General features: G+C 40.6%; 1 protein-coding gene across 21 annotated transcripts in view; it reads left to right on the forward strand.

Annotated features, from left to right (window-relative positions):
• The first annotated feature begins 833 nt into the window (after positions 1–833).
• Positions 834–15225, forward strand: part of LOC115154191 (neural cell adhesion molecule 1) — a 311150-nt gene continuing 296758 nt past the window's right edge. For 8 of the 21 annotated variants that reach the window (XM_029700161.1, XM_029700163.1, XM_029700164.1 and 5 more), the window contains exon 1: positions 835–1074. In XM_029700161.1, coding sequence (XP_029556021.1) covers positions 1023–1074 — 52 coding nt within the window. In that variant the 5' untranslated portion in view covers positions 835–1022. Of the gene's footprint in view, positions 1075–15225 lie in introns of all 21 variants that reach the window. The other 13 variants (XM_029700160.1, XM_029700156.1, XM_029700157.1 and 10 more) reach the window with 4 other exon arrangements.

Consider the following 15225-nt stretch of genomic DNA (forward strand, 5'->3'; position numbering starts at 1 on the left):
AACCGGTTTTCTATGGACAACCTCATGTTGCACCTGCTAATGAATTGTCTGCTCTAGTCGTCCTGAAACATAACATTAAATGTGGTTTGCACTTGGCATAAAGGGAGGCGTGCCACTTGAGTGATTTTTGTGTAGTCCGTTACTGCTAACAGGAATTGGAAACTATAAAAATATGCAGTTTAGTTAGAGGGGACTTGACGCAGTGCAGAGGATGCCCTATTTTCCCGGGAAGCATTTTAGGCTATTAATTAGGTCGCCGAGTGTCGTCGTGACCAGATGGTGACTGTGCGTCCTAAATAAAATACGGACGAGTTTAAGATTCATGCATTTATGGACTGAGCAGGTACCACAGTGTGGTTAAATTAGGTGCTAAATACAAAACGTGTGAACCAATAAGGAAAGCTGCACAAGGAATACATGCATGAATTTTCATCATGAGAAAGGTGAACTGGTAATTTGGCGAGTCACATGGTGATAAACAGTAGGTGGAGACAATACACAATTGCGCAAAACTGCACATCTCCTCAGCAGGTGCGGATGTAGACTTACATTTTTTTCATGGTTGAAAATAACCAGGCAAAATATTTTTGGTTAAAGATCTTCTCAAAATGCACTTCTGTTTTGTAAGGCTCAATACAGTTTTCGTGAGATTCCTAATCCGAATTATTCACAAACTCCATGACAAGATTTTCCTAACACACCATCTGCCGTCTCTGTGCAGCCGCAGTGGAGAACGACTAACTGAGCGCACTAGTTTGTGCCTGCATCCCATTGCCCCCATCGAGCGTGTGAGCGCAAACGCTTTGCCCTGGCGGATTAATTCGTGTTGTGTGTGCTACGGCTGCTGCTTGTCACTCATTCTTCGAGCTACTCGCGTGCGTTCCAGGGTAGCGGCAAGGACCAATTATAATATTGCTATCACAATACAATAGTTGGAAAACAAATATTTATTCAGAACACAGAAATCGTCTAGCCAAGTCTTTCTATCTATTCTTCAAGGAGAATAATTTTGTGATATTGCAATGCTTCAAACAATGGATCAGATCTGGGCATTACTCTTCTTTGGCTATGCAGGTAAGATTATGTTTTTATAAAAAAATCAAATGTTTTTATTGGAGATGGCCACCTTTATTCATTGAAAAAGGAAAGTTTTCTATTAATTCTGAAAGTTCTGTGTTTTGTTCACTTAATAGTAGCATCCGTATCTCATCCGTGCTAACCGCGTCTCATATGTGTTTCAATGGACAGTTAGTTATATCATATTGGAGCTGTTGCCTTGGATATAGGAAGGACACAGAGGCTATGGAAACATGATTTTCTCATATATGAGAGAAACGGGATAGTAGGCTATGTTCTCTCAATAATGGCTGTGGTAACATGAAGGGAAATTAAATATATTTTTTGGCTTATTTCATCGCGGTATAGACTAAATCCCGAATAGGCTACTGTCCGTAGGCTACTGTAAACTATCAGCGTAATAAGAGAATATCACTTGTCCTTTAATTGAGCTGTATTCCTCGTGATTTGGGCTCTCTAGGCTAGACATGGTTTGTTAGGAGCAGTTTGACAACCTGTTTTTCCTAACCCTGAGCTTTGTTGTTGCTGAGGAGTGGGTTAAGCTCCAAGGGGAAGATGGGTGCATTTGGTCTTGGGGAAGCAAGCATTTCATTGGTGCACCTTTGTGTCAGCAAAATCCCCCAAGAGTTTAATTTTGAATGTGTTAGGTTTGATGCCTGTCACATTGAATTTATGAGAAACCTATAACCATTTACAGTAGTCTAATGAAATGAGTTGGGTAGCTTTTTAGGCATTAAATATAGATGTTGAGGTCTCGCACATATTGTGCTCAAACGTTGGTTGCTAATGGGGATGCTTTGTTTCGGTCCTCAACCGTATGCACATGCAAAACATTTTTTAGAACGCGCTAGCTACGACATTTCTTAGTGGATTATAGTATTCTAGGTTAAACGTGAAAGCCTAATGTCTTATTTTGTTTTCAATGACAAGTGTTTAAGGGAGTTTTTTAAAAATAAATTCATGCATACATGTGAGGTGATTGAAAATATCCCGAGGCTGATTGTCAGTTGCAGCTTTCAATATGATAGGCTACATTGTATTTGATCAATGGAGCTCCATGCTGACAGACCGTGCATGCTTGTAACGTGAGCCACATAGTAGCATAGTTAGCTACATCAATACATTTTACATTATACATGCATTTGATGGACCTAGCAAGCCCTTCCAGTCAGGGTTATATGACACTTCTGTATTTGCGTCTGAGAATTTTTGTCTCCCCCGAATTGGCCTATTGATTTTTGGAGAGAAAACAGAAACCCATGGCTTGTACAGTGTTTTTCTTTCTGTCTATGGAGAATATATGCTACTATTATCAGTAGTCGGGTGTGGGTAAAATCACTGGGGAAGCCCCCCCCCCAAAAAAAAGAAATGTACCTATGTGTTGTGATAATTGCGTTGTTTGCTCAATAACCTGTTAAATTCCTATGCTTTGCGACAGTAATATGTAGGCCTAAAGTCTGAGACAATAAGAATACAGTGTCAGAATAAATTCAACCACACCTTTGTTTTATCACAAAACCGGATAGCAACCTCTGTATGGTGAAGTCTACAAAGCATACTGCATGTACAGTAACATGCTGACCAAACCACAAGCGCGCGTGCGTCTGCGTGCCCAAGTTGATTTTGTTCACCCACATCAGAAGCGATAAGGACACACAGGTTGAAATGTCAAAACAAACTCTGAACCAATTATATTAATTTGGGGACAGGTCAAAAAGCATTAAACATTTATGGCAATTTAGCTAGCTAACTTGCTGTTGCTAGCTGATTTGTCCTGGTATATATTTGGGTTGTTATTTTACCTGAAATACACAAGGTCCTCTACTTGGACAATTAATCCACAGATAAACCAAATTTGTTTCTCCTCATCTCTCCTCCTTCCTTCAGGCTTCTTTTTCTTCTTTGGCCTTTATATGGCAGTCGGCAACCAACTTTACAGCATTACTACAACCGACCGGAGTGTGGACCTAAGTTCTTTCAATCACTCACGTGGGTATATGCTCCTAAAAACCAATGAGGAGATGGGAGAGGCTGGACTTGCAGCACGTTGAGAGTCACAAATAGAACCAATTTCTATTTTAGCGCCTGGCCACGCAGACGCTCGCGAGCAGGGTGGGTGCAATGATTGAATAGCATGTATGTGTACATTTATTTTGCAATGCTTGCGCATGTGACGCGAGCGGTGTGGTCAGCTTTAGAGGTCGACCGATTATGATTTTTCAATGCCGATACCGATTATTGGAGGACCAAAAAAAGCAGATGATTTGTATATATATATATATTTGTAATAATGACAATTACAACAATACTGAATGAACACTTTTATTTTAACTTAATATAATAGATAAATAAAAATCTATTTAGTCTCAAATAAATAATGAAACATGTTCAATTTGGTTTAAATAATGCCAAAACACAGTGTTGGAGAAGAAAGTAAAAGTGCAATATGTGCCATGTAAAAAAGCTAACGTTTATGATCCTTGCTCAGAACATGAGAACATATTAAAGCTGGTGGTTCACCGCTACCACCGCTCAGTCAGACTGCTCTATCAAATATCAAATCATATACTTTATTATAATATAATAAACACACAGAAATACGAGCTTTAGGTTGTTAATATGGTCAAATCCGGAAACTATCATTTCGAAAACAAAATGTTTATTATTTCAGTGAAATACGGAACCGTTTGGTATTTTATCGAACGGGTGGCATCCATAAGTCTAAATATTGCTGTTACATTGCACAACCTTTAATGTTATGTCATAATTATGTAAAATTCTGGCAAATTAATTATGGTCTTTGTTAGGAAGAAATGGTCTTCACACAGTTCGCAACGAGCCAGGCGGCCCAAACTGCTGCATATACCCTGACTCTGCTTGCACAGAACGCAAGAGAAGTGACAATTTCCCTAGTTAATATTGCCTGCTAACATGAATTTATTTTAACTAAATATGAAGGTTTAATAAAATATACTTGTGTATTGATTTTAAGAAAGGCATTTATGTTTATGGTTAGGTACATTGGTGTAACGACAATGCTTTTTTCGTGAATGCGCTTGTTAAGTCATCACCTCTTTGGCAAAGTAGGCTGTGATTCGATGATAAATGAACAGTTTCTCTGTCAATGATGTTTGGTCTGAGGGTTTTGATAGGAGTGACGCCAAATCCAAGCTGGTTTCCCTTGACAATTTTTTTGGTGCTCCAGGACCGTTCACAGTTGAGCTCGACGCTGATTGGCAAATGTTTTATATTGTTTTTGTCAAGGGAGGCCAGATGCTCGCTGGCTCCCCCTGCATTCAATGCTACGGGTGGCAGCAATGTCATACTCGTTTGGACCGGACAGTATCAAGAGAGACAGAGGGGCGCTGTTTCGCTCACTCGGGGGCTTTCACCTGTATGATACATTCAGCCTCTTCAGAATTGAAGAAAAATTATGAAACAGAGAGACGAAAGTTAAAGATATTTTTACATTTTTGGGGGGTTGGGAAGCCTGGCTTGCTTTGGCAGCCATGAATAAACGCCACTGACTATTTATGTAAAGATTTAAAGAAATGTCTCAGTAGTCATTGTGAATTCCATGGTAAACAATTATATCCAATCAGAGAGTGCTGTCCTTAGGCAGGAGGACACCCCTCCTCGCTCTCTCTGACACACATGCACATGCAGATACACATTCCATAAAACTAATTGTTAAGAATAGGCCTACATGTGTGTTTTTGCATAAAGATGAGAATGAGTATGTTTTTTTTATTGACAAAAACAAAACACTTTTGTCTTTGGTTGAGCTAGGGAGGTGACATTGATGTCAGGGAGGTTTAGGAGAAGGGTAGCTCCAGTGAAAATGTGAGGAAGAAAATGGTCATGAGGACTAAGCAACAGTAGGGGGAAATTAAGAGCTCCTCAAAATCAGTAGCCTACTCCAGTGTTCACTAGAAATACCCAGATTCAGTTCATTTTGAGGAGGGAAAGTGCAATGGACTAGAGTGAGATAGTTATTCACAATTGTTAAATTAAGTCCAACTCCATTGAAAGGGAGTTGCGTGGCGCAGCGGTCTAAGGCACTGCATCTCAGTGCAAGAGGCTTCACTACAGTCCCTGGTTCAAATCCAGGCTGTATCACATCTGGCTGTGATTTGGAGTCCCATAGGGTGGCGCACAATTGGCCCAGCGTCATCCGGTTTTGGCCGGGGTAGGCCGTCGTTGTAAATAAGGATTTGTTCTTAACTGAATAGCCTAGTTAAATAAAGGTTAAATACATTTTTAAAAAGGATCACATTATTTGATTGGCCTGTGAGGTGTTAGTCCTAAGCAAGTAACGACAGTAATATGCTGTTAGAAAGCAGATTTGAAAAATTGTACAGGAACAATGTAATTAAAAGTATTCAGTTCCAGTTCGCTGATAATTACATTCCGATGCCAGTGACTAACAAGGAACCATGGCCAACATCCAAGAAAATGCCCAAATCACCGCTAGATTCTTTGCTGGATTAAATTATATATATTGTTTGAGAAAGAAACTAATTGAATATGAAAAGTGGCTTATATTTTACGACTGGCTTGACTAAAAGGCAGCAAGACAAAGGCTTTGGCTGGTTGGGGGAGTATTAACAGTAACTAGTTCTGTGGAATGGAGGTGCATCATCACATCTGTTGCCATCAGTCTGAAGCCAGAGAGCACATAGGAGATCCAACTAGACAGACAGGGAGCTGTTGCTGGTTACATTTCATTCTCTGACTCAGTCAAGTGAGAAGCACATTTGAGAATCACTGCCATTCTTCCCTCTTTTTCTTACATCACATTTGTCTCTCGGAAGCTGTTTTAAGGAGGTTTTGTAGTTGGCTCCTGTCACGGTTGGAATATTGCATTGGGGCTGTGTGATTTGTGACAGACGGTAGTGGTGCAAAAACAGTGCCTGTGCTGTTGTCTGGTGTTGTTGTCTGGTGTTGACATGTTATGACCCTTACCATTAAGTGCACATGTGACTGCCAGCCAAACGATGGCTCCCGCCACACATTCCCATCACATTGGTGGCATTCTCTCGGAAGCCCCTGGCTCTGGTGCTTTTTGGCAGGTTCAGGTCCCCATCAATGTCAAAAAAGTAAATCCAGGAGAGAACACACTTCAGGGAGTTCTTTAAAATTAAGCAAATAAAAAATGGGGAGTGCAAAGACTTTGCAAAAAGCGTTTTGTTTTTGTGTTCGGAGTAGAGTTTACCTCAAGAAGAGGGTGAAGTTTAAGATTAGTCAACAGTTGGACAGAAAATAAACAATTCCAAGATGGTTAACATCTGGGATTTCAACTTCTGTGGCAAGTTCAAAGCCACTATGGAAATATGATTCCCTTTTTTGAGGGGGAAACTGTAAAAAGCAGCTTAACAAGGGAAAATTATAAGGCTTTTGGTCTGTTGCTTGGAATGAGATATGAATAAAACATCCAGCTTCAAACCCTGCCCCGTTCCTGTTGGGTGAGAGGCATAGCGTTTAAAGGGATATACACACAAGGTTTTAGACTACTCTGTAATGTACATAATAATAATAATGTACAGCATTGTGTGTACCAAAGTGGAGGTAAATTGTACTTTAAATTTGGCATAACATTGATAGTCTTCAACGTAGCTCTACTCTTGTTTGTAATGATTGGCTAGGTCTGTGTGTATGAAGTACAGGTCATTCATCCTGTATGTAATACAAATCTGCTCTTTTTTGTGGGCTCAATAAGGGGTTAACCACTCACTACCTCTTCTAAAGTTTCTCATTCCTTCTGGCAGCTCACCTGCAGTCCTCCTGACTTCAATTGGAAAGGCTATTCGTATTTTGTCTGCATGATACGTCGATAATGAAGGGGATGTGCTTTTTTACTGATTGGTTCTCCTCTGTCTTTCTCACTTCAACACCCACATGGAAAACCACACACAGTCCCTGAGCGCCGCCTCCTTCCAAACAATGTGAGGTCTCAACACCCCAGGATAGATTATTTTTTTAAGATAACCAATCAAAGCTCAGCACATTTCTGCACGATTCTGCATTTACAATGGCCTCCTGTCCAGACCAGTGTGTCACAGCTCTCCCTCGCTGTAAGTCGAGTCAGATTCTCGCAGCAGATTCTGCGGTCAATGCTGTTTTTGTTCACCAAGACGTTGGAGAACCCCTGTGTGTCTAGGATTGTTCAAAAGACTGTGTGAATGTGGAGATGGGCGGCAATTCAATTTAGTGAGCCAAAATGTGATTTTCTGTGGTTCATTGATAAGCCTCATTTGGAAGAATTGATTTCATCCCAAGGATGACTGTTCTTCATGGAACATAAACTTAAGAGAGCCCCTTTGAACCAATCCAGTCAAAAGTATATTTAATTATTGAGTAAGACCTTAGCAAGTGCAATAATAGACTGAAAATGGAAAGGCTTAAATTATTTGCTCAATGGGCAGGCTTAAAGGTGATATGATTTAACTACAAAACAGAAATCTCATGGGTGAGTCATTTGTTGCTGCGCCACTTCCATTTGCTGAAGCCTGATGAAGACATTGTAGATTTTATCCTGAAGACTCTTCACTATGTGTTCAAGTCTATAGTATTTCTGTGGCTGTAGTGCAGTTGTAGGTCTGCATGTTGCATTGGAATAGTGGGATAGATTTTGGGGGCTGAATAACCTGTATTATGTGCCAAAGATTCTCAATGCTGTTGTGACGTGACTTAACATTAATCTTAGGACTGTTATTTATCTAACCAACTAACTATGTTTAATTGTTACCCGATTTAAATTAAATTGTAACAATTAACTCATTAGGATCTGGGGCACCACAAGAGTGTTTCTTTAAAGAGTTACCATCTCCCGATATTAAACTCTAAAAGGTCTTTACCTATCACATCTATAAACAGTCAATTTATGCCTCCCGAGTGGCGCAGTGGTCTAAGGCACTGCAGTGCTAGCTGTGCCACTAGAGATTCTGGGTTCGAGTCCAGGCTCTGTCGCAGCTGGCCACGACCGGGAGACCCATGGGGTGGCGCACAATTGTCCCAGCGTCGTCCGGGTTAGGGGAGTGTTTGGCCGGCAGGGATGTCCTTGTCCCATTGTGCACTAGTGACTCCTGTGGCGGGCTGGGCGCAGTGCATGCAGACACGGTCGCCAGGTGCATGGTGTTTCCTCTGGCACATTGGTGTGGCTGACTTCCGGGTTAAGTGGGCATTGTGTCAAGAAGCAGTGCAGTTGGGTTGTGTTTGAGGACACATGACTCTCTCCCGAGTCCGTACAGGAGTTGCAGCAATGAGATAAGGCTGGAACTACCAATTTGATACCATGAAAAAGGGATAAAAACAACAACAAAAAAACTGTCAATTTATTAAATCAGAACCTCGTGTCATATCATCCTTCTGAACAGCCTTAACCTCCTTACATCTGCAAAAGCCTTACTTATGACTCAGTACTACACAAATTGGTTTAATGATTTTTTTACTAGCTAATTAAATGGTAATACAGGATAAATATACACATTTAATACGTTAAAAACAGGTCCCGAGTAGAATGACACAACATGGCTGCTTGTTACAAAAGAGATGGAGAGGGGGGCAGAAAGGGACAGAGACATAATACTTTGGTACATTTAGAAACTTCTCTCACTTACAGTAATCATATACTTTGCACACGAACCGCCGCCCTGTTTGAGTAAGAAATCATAAATGTATTTAAGTGACATGTCTTGGTTCACCGGATCTCTTGGTTCACCGGTGGACCGGGCCACCTTGTAATGGGATTCGGGCCTTTTTGCGGCACGCCTGTAAGGCTCTGATTGTCAAAAATGGTTTCGACAAGTTTCATACCGTTTTCCTTTGTAGTTGTCCGGTGACTTGTCGTGTAGTCCTGAGCAGAACTACAGAGTTTATTTTCCATCCATTCGCTCCTGAAGATGCTTCTTTGAAGATAGGCCAGCCAGCCGGGTCGATGGTTCCCAGTGGGATGATGAGAGTAACGTAATGCGATGGTTTGAGAAGAGTAGTAAGAGGGTCCTACTTAAATTATCTTTTGAAGATACTAAACTTAGGACTGCTAATCAGCCTTACCAGTGATTGTCCAGGAGGTGAGTTTATTGTCTCTACCTCGTGTTGAGATTCAGATTTCAAACCACTTTTAGCGTGCAGCTGTAGCATCACGCTTTTCTGGTCTGATATGTTAAAACCTCTTACATCTAGATGTTCCGCTAGCGGTACACCGCTCCAATATCCAATGATAGGGCATGGCGCGAATTACAAATTCCTCAAAAATCCCCAAAATTCAATTTTTCAAACATATGACCATTTTAAAGACAAGACTCTCCTTTATCTAACCACATTGTCCGATTTCAAAAAGGCTTTACAACGAAAGCAAAACATTAGATTATGTCAGGAGAGTACCCAGCCAGAAATAATCACACACCCATTTTTCAAGCTAGCATATATGTCACACAAACCAAAACCACAGCTAAATGCAGCACTAACCTTTGATGATCTTCATCAGATGACACTCCTAGGACATTATGTTATACAATACATGCATGTTTTGTTCAATCAAGTTCATATTTATATCAAAAACCAGCTTTTTACATTAGCATGTGACGTTCAGAACTAGCATACCCACCGAAACTTCCGGTGAATTTACTAAATTACTCACGATAAACGTTCACAAAAAACATAACAATTATTTTAAGAATTATAGATACAGAACTCCTTTATGCAATCGCTATGTCAGATTTTAAAATAGCTTTTCGGTGAAAGCACATTTTGCAATATTCTGAGTAGATAGCCCGGCCATCATGGCTAGCTATTTTGACACCCACCAAGTTTGGCACTCACCAAACTCAGATTTACTATAAGAAAAATTGGATTACCTTTGCTGTTCTTCGTCAGAATGCACTCCCAGGACTTGTACTTTACACCCAATGTTGTTTTGGTTCCAAATAATCCATAGTTATATCCAAATAGCGTCGTTTTGTTCTTGCGTTCAAGACACTATCCGAAGGGTGACGTGCCGGCGCGTATCGTGACAAAAAAATGCAAAATATTCCATGACCGTACTTCGAAGCATGTCAAACGCTGTTTAAAATCAATTTTTATGCGATTTTTCTCGTAAAATAGCGATAATATTCCGACCAGGAGACGTTGTTTTCGTTCAAAGACTGAAAATGTAAAATGGACTCTTCACGTGCACGCGCGCACCCGTTTCATTGTTCTCAGATCGACCACTATCCAAATGCGCTACTGTTTTTCAGCCAGGGACTGCAGAGTCATCATTCCCCGTTCTGGCGCCTTCTGAGAGCCTATGGGAGCCTTAGAAAATGTCACGTTACAGCAGAGATCCTCTGTTTTCGATAAAGAGGCTATAGAAGGCCAAGAAATGATCAGAGAGGGCACTTCCTGTATGCAATCTTCTCAGGTTTTGGCCTGCCATATGAGTTCTGTTATACTCACAGACACCATTCAAACAGTTTTAGAAACTTTAGGGTGTGTTCTATCCAAATCACATATGCATATTCTAGTTTCTGGGCAGGAGTAATAACCAGATTAAATCGGGTACGTTATTTATCCGGCCCTATCCTAAACAGGTTAATTCTTAACAAATAATTTGATACAGTTTGTTCGAAAGGGCGGTTCCGTCATGCTGACATGCTCTCTGACCTCACTCAGGGGTGTGACTTGTCACTGTGCAAAGTGTATGTAAAACAATGATCTCTTATTGCTCCTAAAATCATATCCCTCTCTTAACAAAAACACTTTCATAATTTTTCATATCACATGCATAATGCATCGGATGGAAACTTCATACATGTAGTGGGTATACTTTCCAAGTTACAGTATTTCCTTTAGAACATTTTTAATGACATCACAAAATAACAAATAAAATGACATTAGTGTTCTATAGATCGCCTCTGACCATTCCCCACGATCTGTGTTAGAATTATTGTTCCAGGATTCACTTTTGAACGTGTTAGTGTTTCGGCATGAACAGTCTCTTGAAACAAAGCCACATTAGAGACCTGAATCGTCTCTCCTTGATTTACAACAGGGGGTGAGTTGTTAACCCCCACCAGTTCCCTCCTCCCCCCCTCTGCGGTTGAGATGGGGTCTGGTTGAAGTTATTCTTTGCAAACCTGATCTGACCTATTTGGATCCTCACAGGACAGTCATGACAATGCCATGGTTTTACTGTCTCATATTAAGATCAGTGAGTTAACGTGGAATAATTGTCAAAAACTGGGATGTTATTATCGAAACCAAATGGTTTCATATTTCACTTATTGAATTAACCCATTGCAGTTGAAAGACCAAAGGGATGAAAAATGCAAAAGGACTCCACTGGCAGCTTGCGCTGTATTTTTTTATTGCTGACTGTTTGATAAGGATGGGCCGTCTTTGCATATTAATCAATCCATGAATAGGGACCCAGACTGATTTGCATTGTGTAAGCTCTGAAGACATTTTATAGAGTATTGGAGGGAGAAGAGAAAGGGATTTTGGTTTGCTGAAAAGCAACCTCCCTCTCCCCTCGCCCACCCTGGTCTCTGAATGGATTTTTTTCCTCATTGTAGTGGAAAGGCCTTCGAAAGTCGAGAGGCGACCCTGTATGGCACGCACGCACGCACGCACGCACGCACGCACGCACACACACACACACACACACACACACACACACACACACACACGCCTACTAAAACCTGCTAACCACATCCCCTAGACATATACACACACACCCATACACACACGTGGTCTTGTTTTACTAACCTTGTGAGGACACAATTGATTCCCATTCAAAATCTTATTTTCCCTAACCACTAACCTCAACCCCTAACCCCAAAATCTAACCCTAACCTTTACACCACAATTCTTATCTTAACACAAATTCTTACCATAAACCTCAACCCCCTAGAAATAGCATTTTTCCTTGTTGGGACCGGCAAAATATCCCCAGTTGGTCTCATTTTTGTTTGTTTACTATTTTTGTGGGGACTTCTGGTCTCCACAAATATAGTTAAACATGTCCACACAGATAGACACACAACACACACATTCATTCTTGGTATGGCTGTTGGGAGGGACAGATATAAAGGACTGGGGCATGTGTTGTATTGTCCCCCAAGCCCAGGGAGTGACTCATCACTCTGTTGTAATGCCTAGCAATTGTTCTTAGCTCATCCTGTGGGTTAGATGCACGCCTGCTGATTGGCTAGGTTGGTTTTGCAGGTGCTATAGATGTTGCTGCAGCATCTTTTGTGTGAAGCAAAGAAAACATGGCCTCCTGTGGGAGAGAAGAATATGGCAAGATATGTGCTAGTCTGAAATTTGTACCTTAGTAAATTGGTGCTGCTGTCTCCACACCCTAGGCACAGGCAATATAGGTGTCTCAATGTTGATGCAAGACTATTCTTAGGTCAGAAATAACTGTTTGCTATGTGATCCATGATAGACAGGGTTGGGTAGGTTACTTTCTAAATGTAATTCGTTAGTTATTAGTTAACCTGTCCAAAATTGTAATCAGTAACGTAACTTTTGGATTACCCAAACTCATTAACGTAATCTGATTACTTACTTTTAGATTTACGTTCCTCTTCATTAGAAGAAGACAAAAATGAATATTACCAATTAAACGACATCTATTGCAGGATAAATCAATGTTTTAGTTTATATTAGTGGCCATAAATTGATGTTCTTCACATAAAGATATAGCATAATCGTAGTCAGATTTCCAGTCATTCCAATTCATTTAATTAATTCTCTGTGATCTTCAAGAATATAAACATGACTTGGAAATATAGAAATATATAGATAGCCAAATAGTTTCTGGTTTATGCTCTGGTAAAAAAAAGAAGGAATTATTAGCTTACTGTTTTTTATGATTTTGTTGTCATGGAGGACTGATTAGGCTCATTACTTTTGAGTTGAAAAATAAATGCTGCTTTAATGGAATGGTAGGCTTTGAGCACTACTGAAAAGTGCTATTCGCATGTGTAAAATGAATGCCATATGCTGCATTTGCTATAGGTCTATTGTTTTTGTTGGTGACACGTTGATGTCTCGTTAATTTGCAGCTGTTTAAGTCTATCAAAAGTGTGCGGGTTTCAGCATATATAATTTTTTGTTGTTGTTAATCAGCACGAATTAGATTGAGCATTAAAATCCCTACTCATGGTCTTCCTAAATTAAACTTGTTTTTGACACTATGGAGCACAATACCACTGAGAAGTTTGGAAGGGAGGAAGTCCCTCAAGCTTTTATTCCATAGGCTGGGATCTGCACTATCCAGCTGTTGCAAGAGCATATTTTACACTGGCTGTCCACTGGTTGCAATACACATATACACTGAATATACAAAACATTAGAAACACCTACTCTTTCCATGACAGACTGACCAGGTGAATCCAGGTGAAAGCTATGATCCCTTATTGATGTCACTTGTTAAATCCACTTCAATCAATGTAGATGAAGGGAAGGAGACAGGTTAAAGAATCATTTTTAAGCCTTGAGACAGTTGAGACATGGATTGTGTATGTGTGCCATTCAAAGGGTGAATGGGCAAGACAAAAGAAGTGCCTTTGAACAGGGTATGGTAGTAGGTGCACCGGTTTGTGTCAAGAACAACAATACATCCGCCACGCTGTCCCTCAACACTGGGGCACCTCAGGGGTGCGTGCTTAGTCCTCTCCTGTACTCCATGTTCACCCATGACTGCGTGGCTGCGCATGACTCCAACACCATCATTAAGTTTGCTGACTTCACAGCGGTAGTAGGCCTGATCACTGACGACAATGAGACGGCCTATAGCAGCAGATCCCTAACTGGAGATAGTAACCCCACGTGGCCTGATATGAAAATGAGGTCATGGGAGTTTCCAAAATCCTGAAGAAAAATAAAATATATAGATTATTATATCGTCTTTGTATCTCAATCATAGTAATTTGGTTAACCTTAAAAATCTAAATGAAAATGATAAAAATCTAAAAGATAAAATTCAACCAAAGAGCACCCTTAGATCATGGGAAAAGGCTACACTTGACCGTTGCACTTGAATTATTCCTACGGTGAATGGCTAGGCCAGCTACGCTATGAAACCACTATTGCAGAGACTTTTATGTTACCGGCTGCAATTGATATGGTGAAATAATGTTTGGGGAGGAAGAGGCATAAAAACTCACATCAATAACTTTGTCACATAACACTGTTAAACAAATAATTTATGCTATTGCTAGCAATCAAGAGGAAACTGACTGAATGACTCAAACTCCCCTGCAGATGCTCTCCAAATGGACGTTAGCTGTGAGGGCCGAGATGCCCATGCATTGACTTTTGTTTGCTATACATGTCATGAGGACATATTGTTCTGTCTCACGATTCCCAAGTATGAAACAGCACAGGTGATGTTCAGTATGCTGCGTGACTATATTGACGAAAAACAGATTCCATGGGATAGAATTATGGGCTTTTGCACAGATGGGGCTCCATCTATGGCGGGACAGCGGGCACTCTAGTTATGAATGTGTCTCCCTCTGCCATATGGACACATTGTATGATACACTGAGATCAACTGGCAGCAAAAGAGATGAGCACAGAACTCGGCAATATACTGCAGCAGGTAACTTCGATTGTAAACTACATCAAACCATATCCACACGCCTGTTTGTAAAACTATGTGGAGATATGGGATCAGAGCATGAAAATGTTCTATTTCATACCGAGGCTTGGTGGTTATCAAGGGGTAGTGTTTGAAAGATTTGTCGCATTGAGAAAGAAGCTGTTGTCATTCACAATGGATGTAAAAGAAAAAAAAGAAACTGCCTTGGTTGACTTTCTGTGTAACATAAAGAAAATGTGTCTTAGCCTACGTAGCAGACATATTTGGGAAACTGAACAAACTGAATGCAAGCATGCAGGGGAAAAACAAAAACATTCTACAAATGAATGAGTGACCAAGTCAGTGGATTCAGAGGAAAGAATTCTTATTGGAGAGAGTGTCTTTCGAAAGTGAACCCTGCCCCCTTCCCTCGGCTGTGCATGTTTCTAACAGAAAACAACATCAGTAAGTGTACCACATGAGTGACGACTGCTCACCTCCATCGCTTGGAAGAGCACTTTGGGACCTACTTCCCAATCCGTTTGACTGTGATCCTGGCTCAGATGACATGCCGG

Source organism: Salmo trutta, chromosome 19 (assembly GCF_901001165.1).
Source record: "Salmo trutta chromosome 19, fSalTru1.1, whole genome shotgun sequence".
Taxonomy (NCBI): Eukaryota; Metazoa; Chordata; class Actinopteri; order Salmoniformes; family Salmonidae; genus Salmo; species Salmo trutta.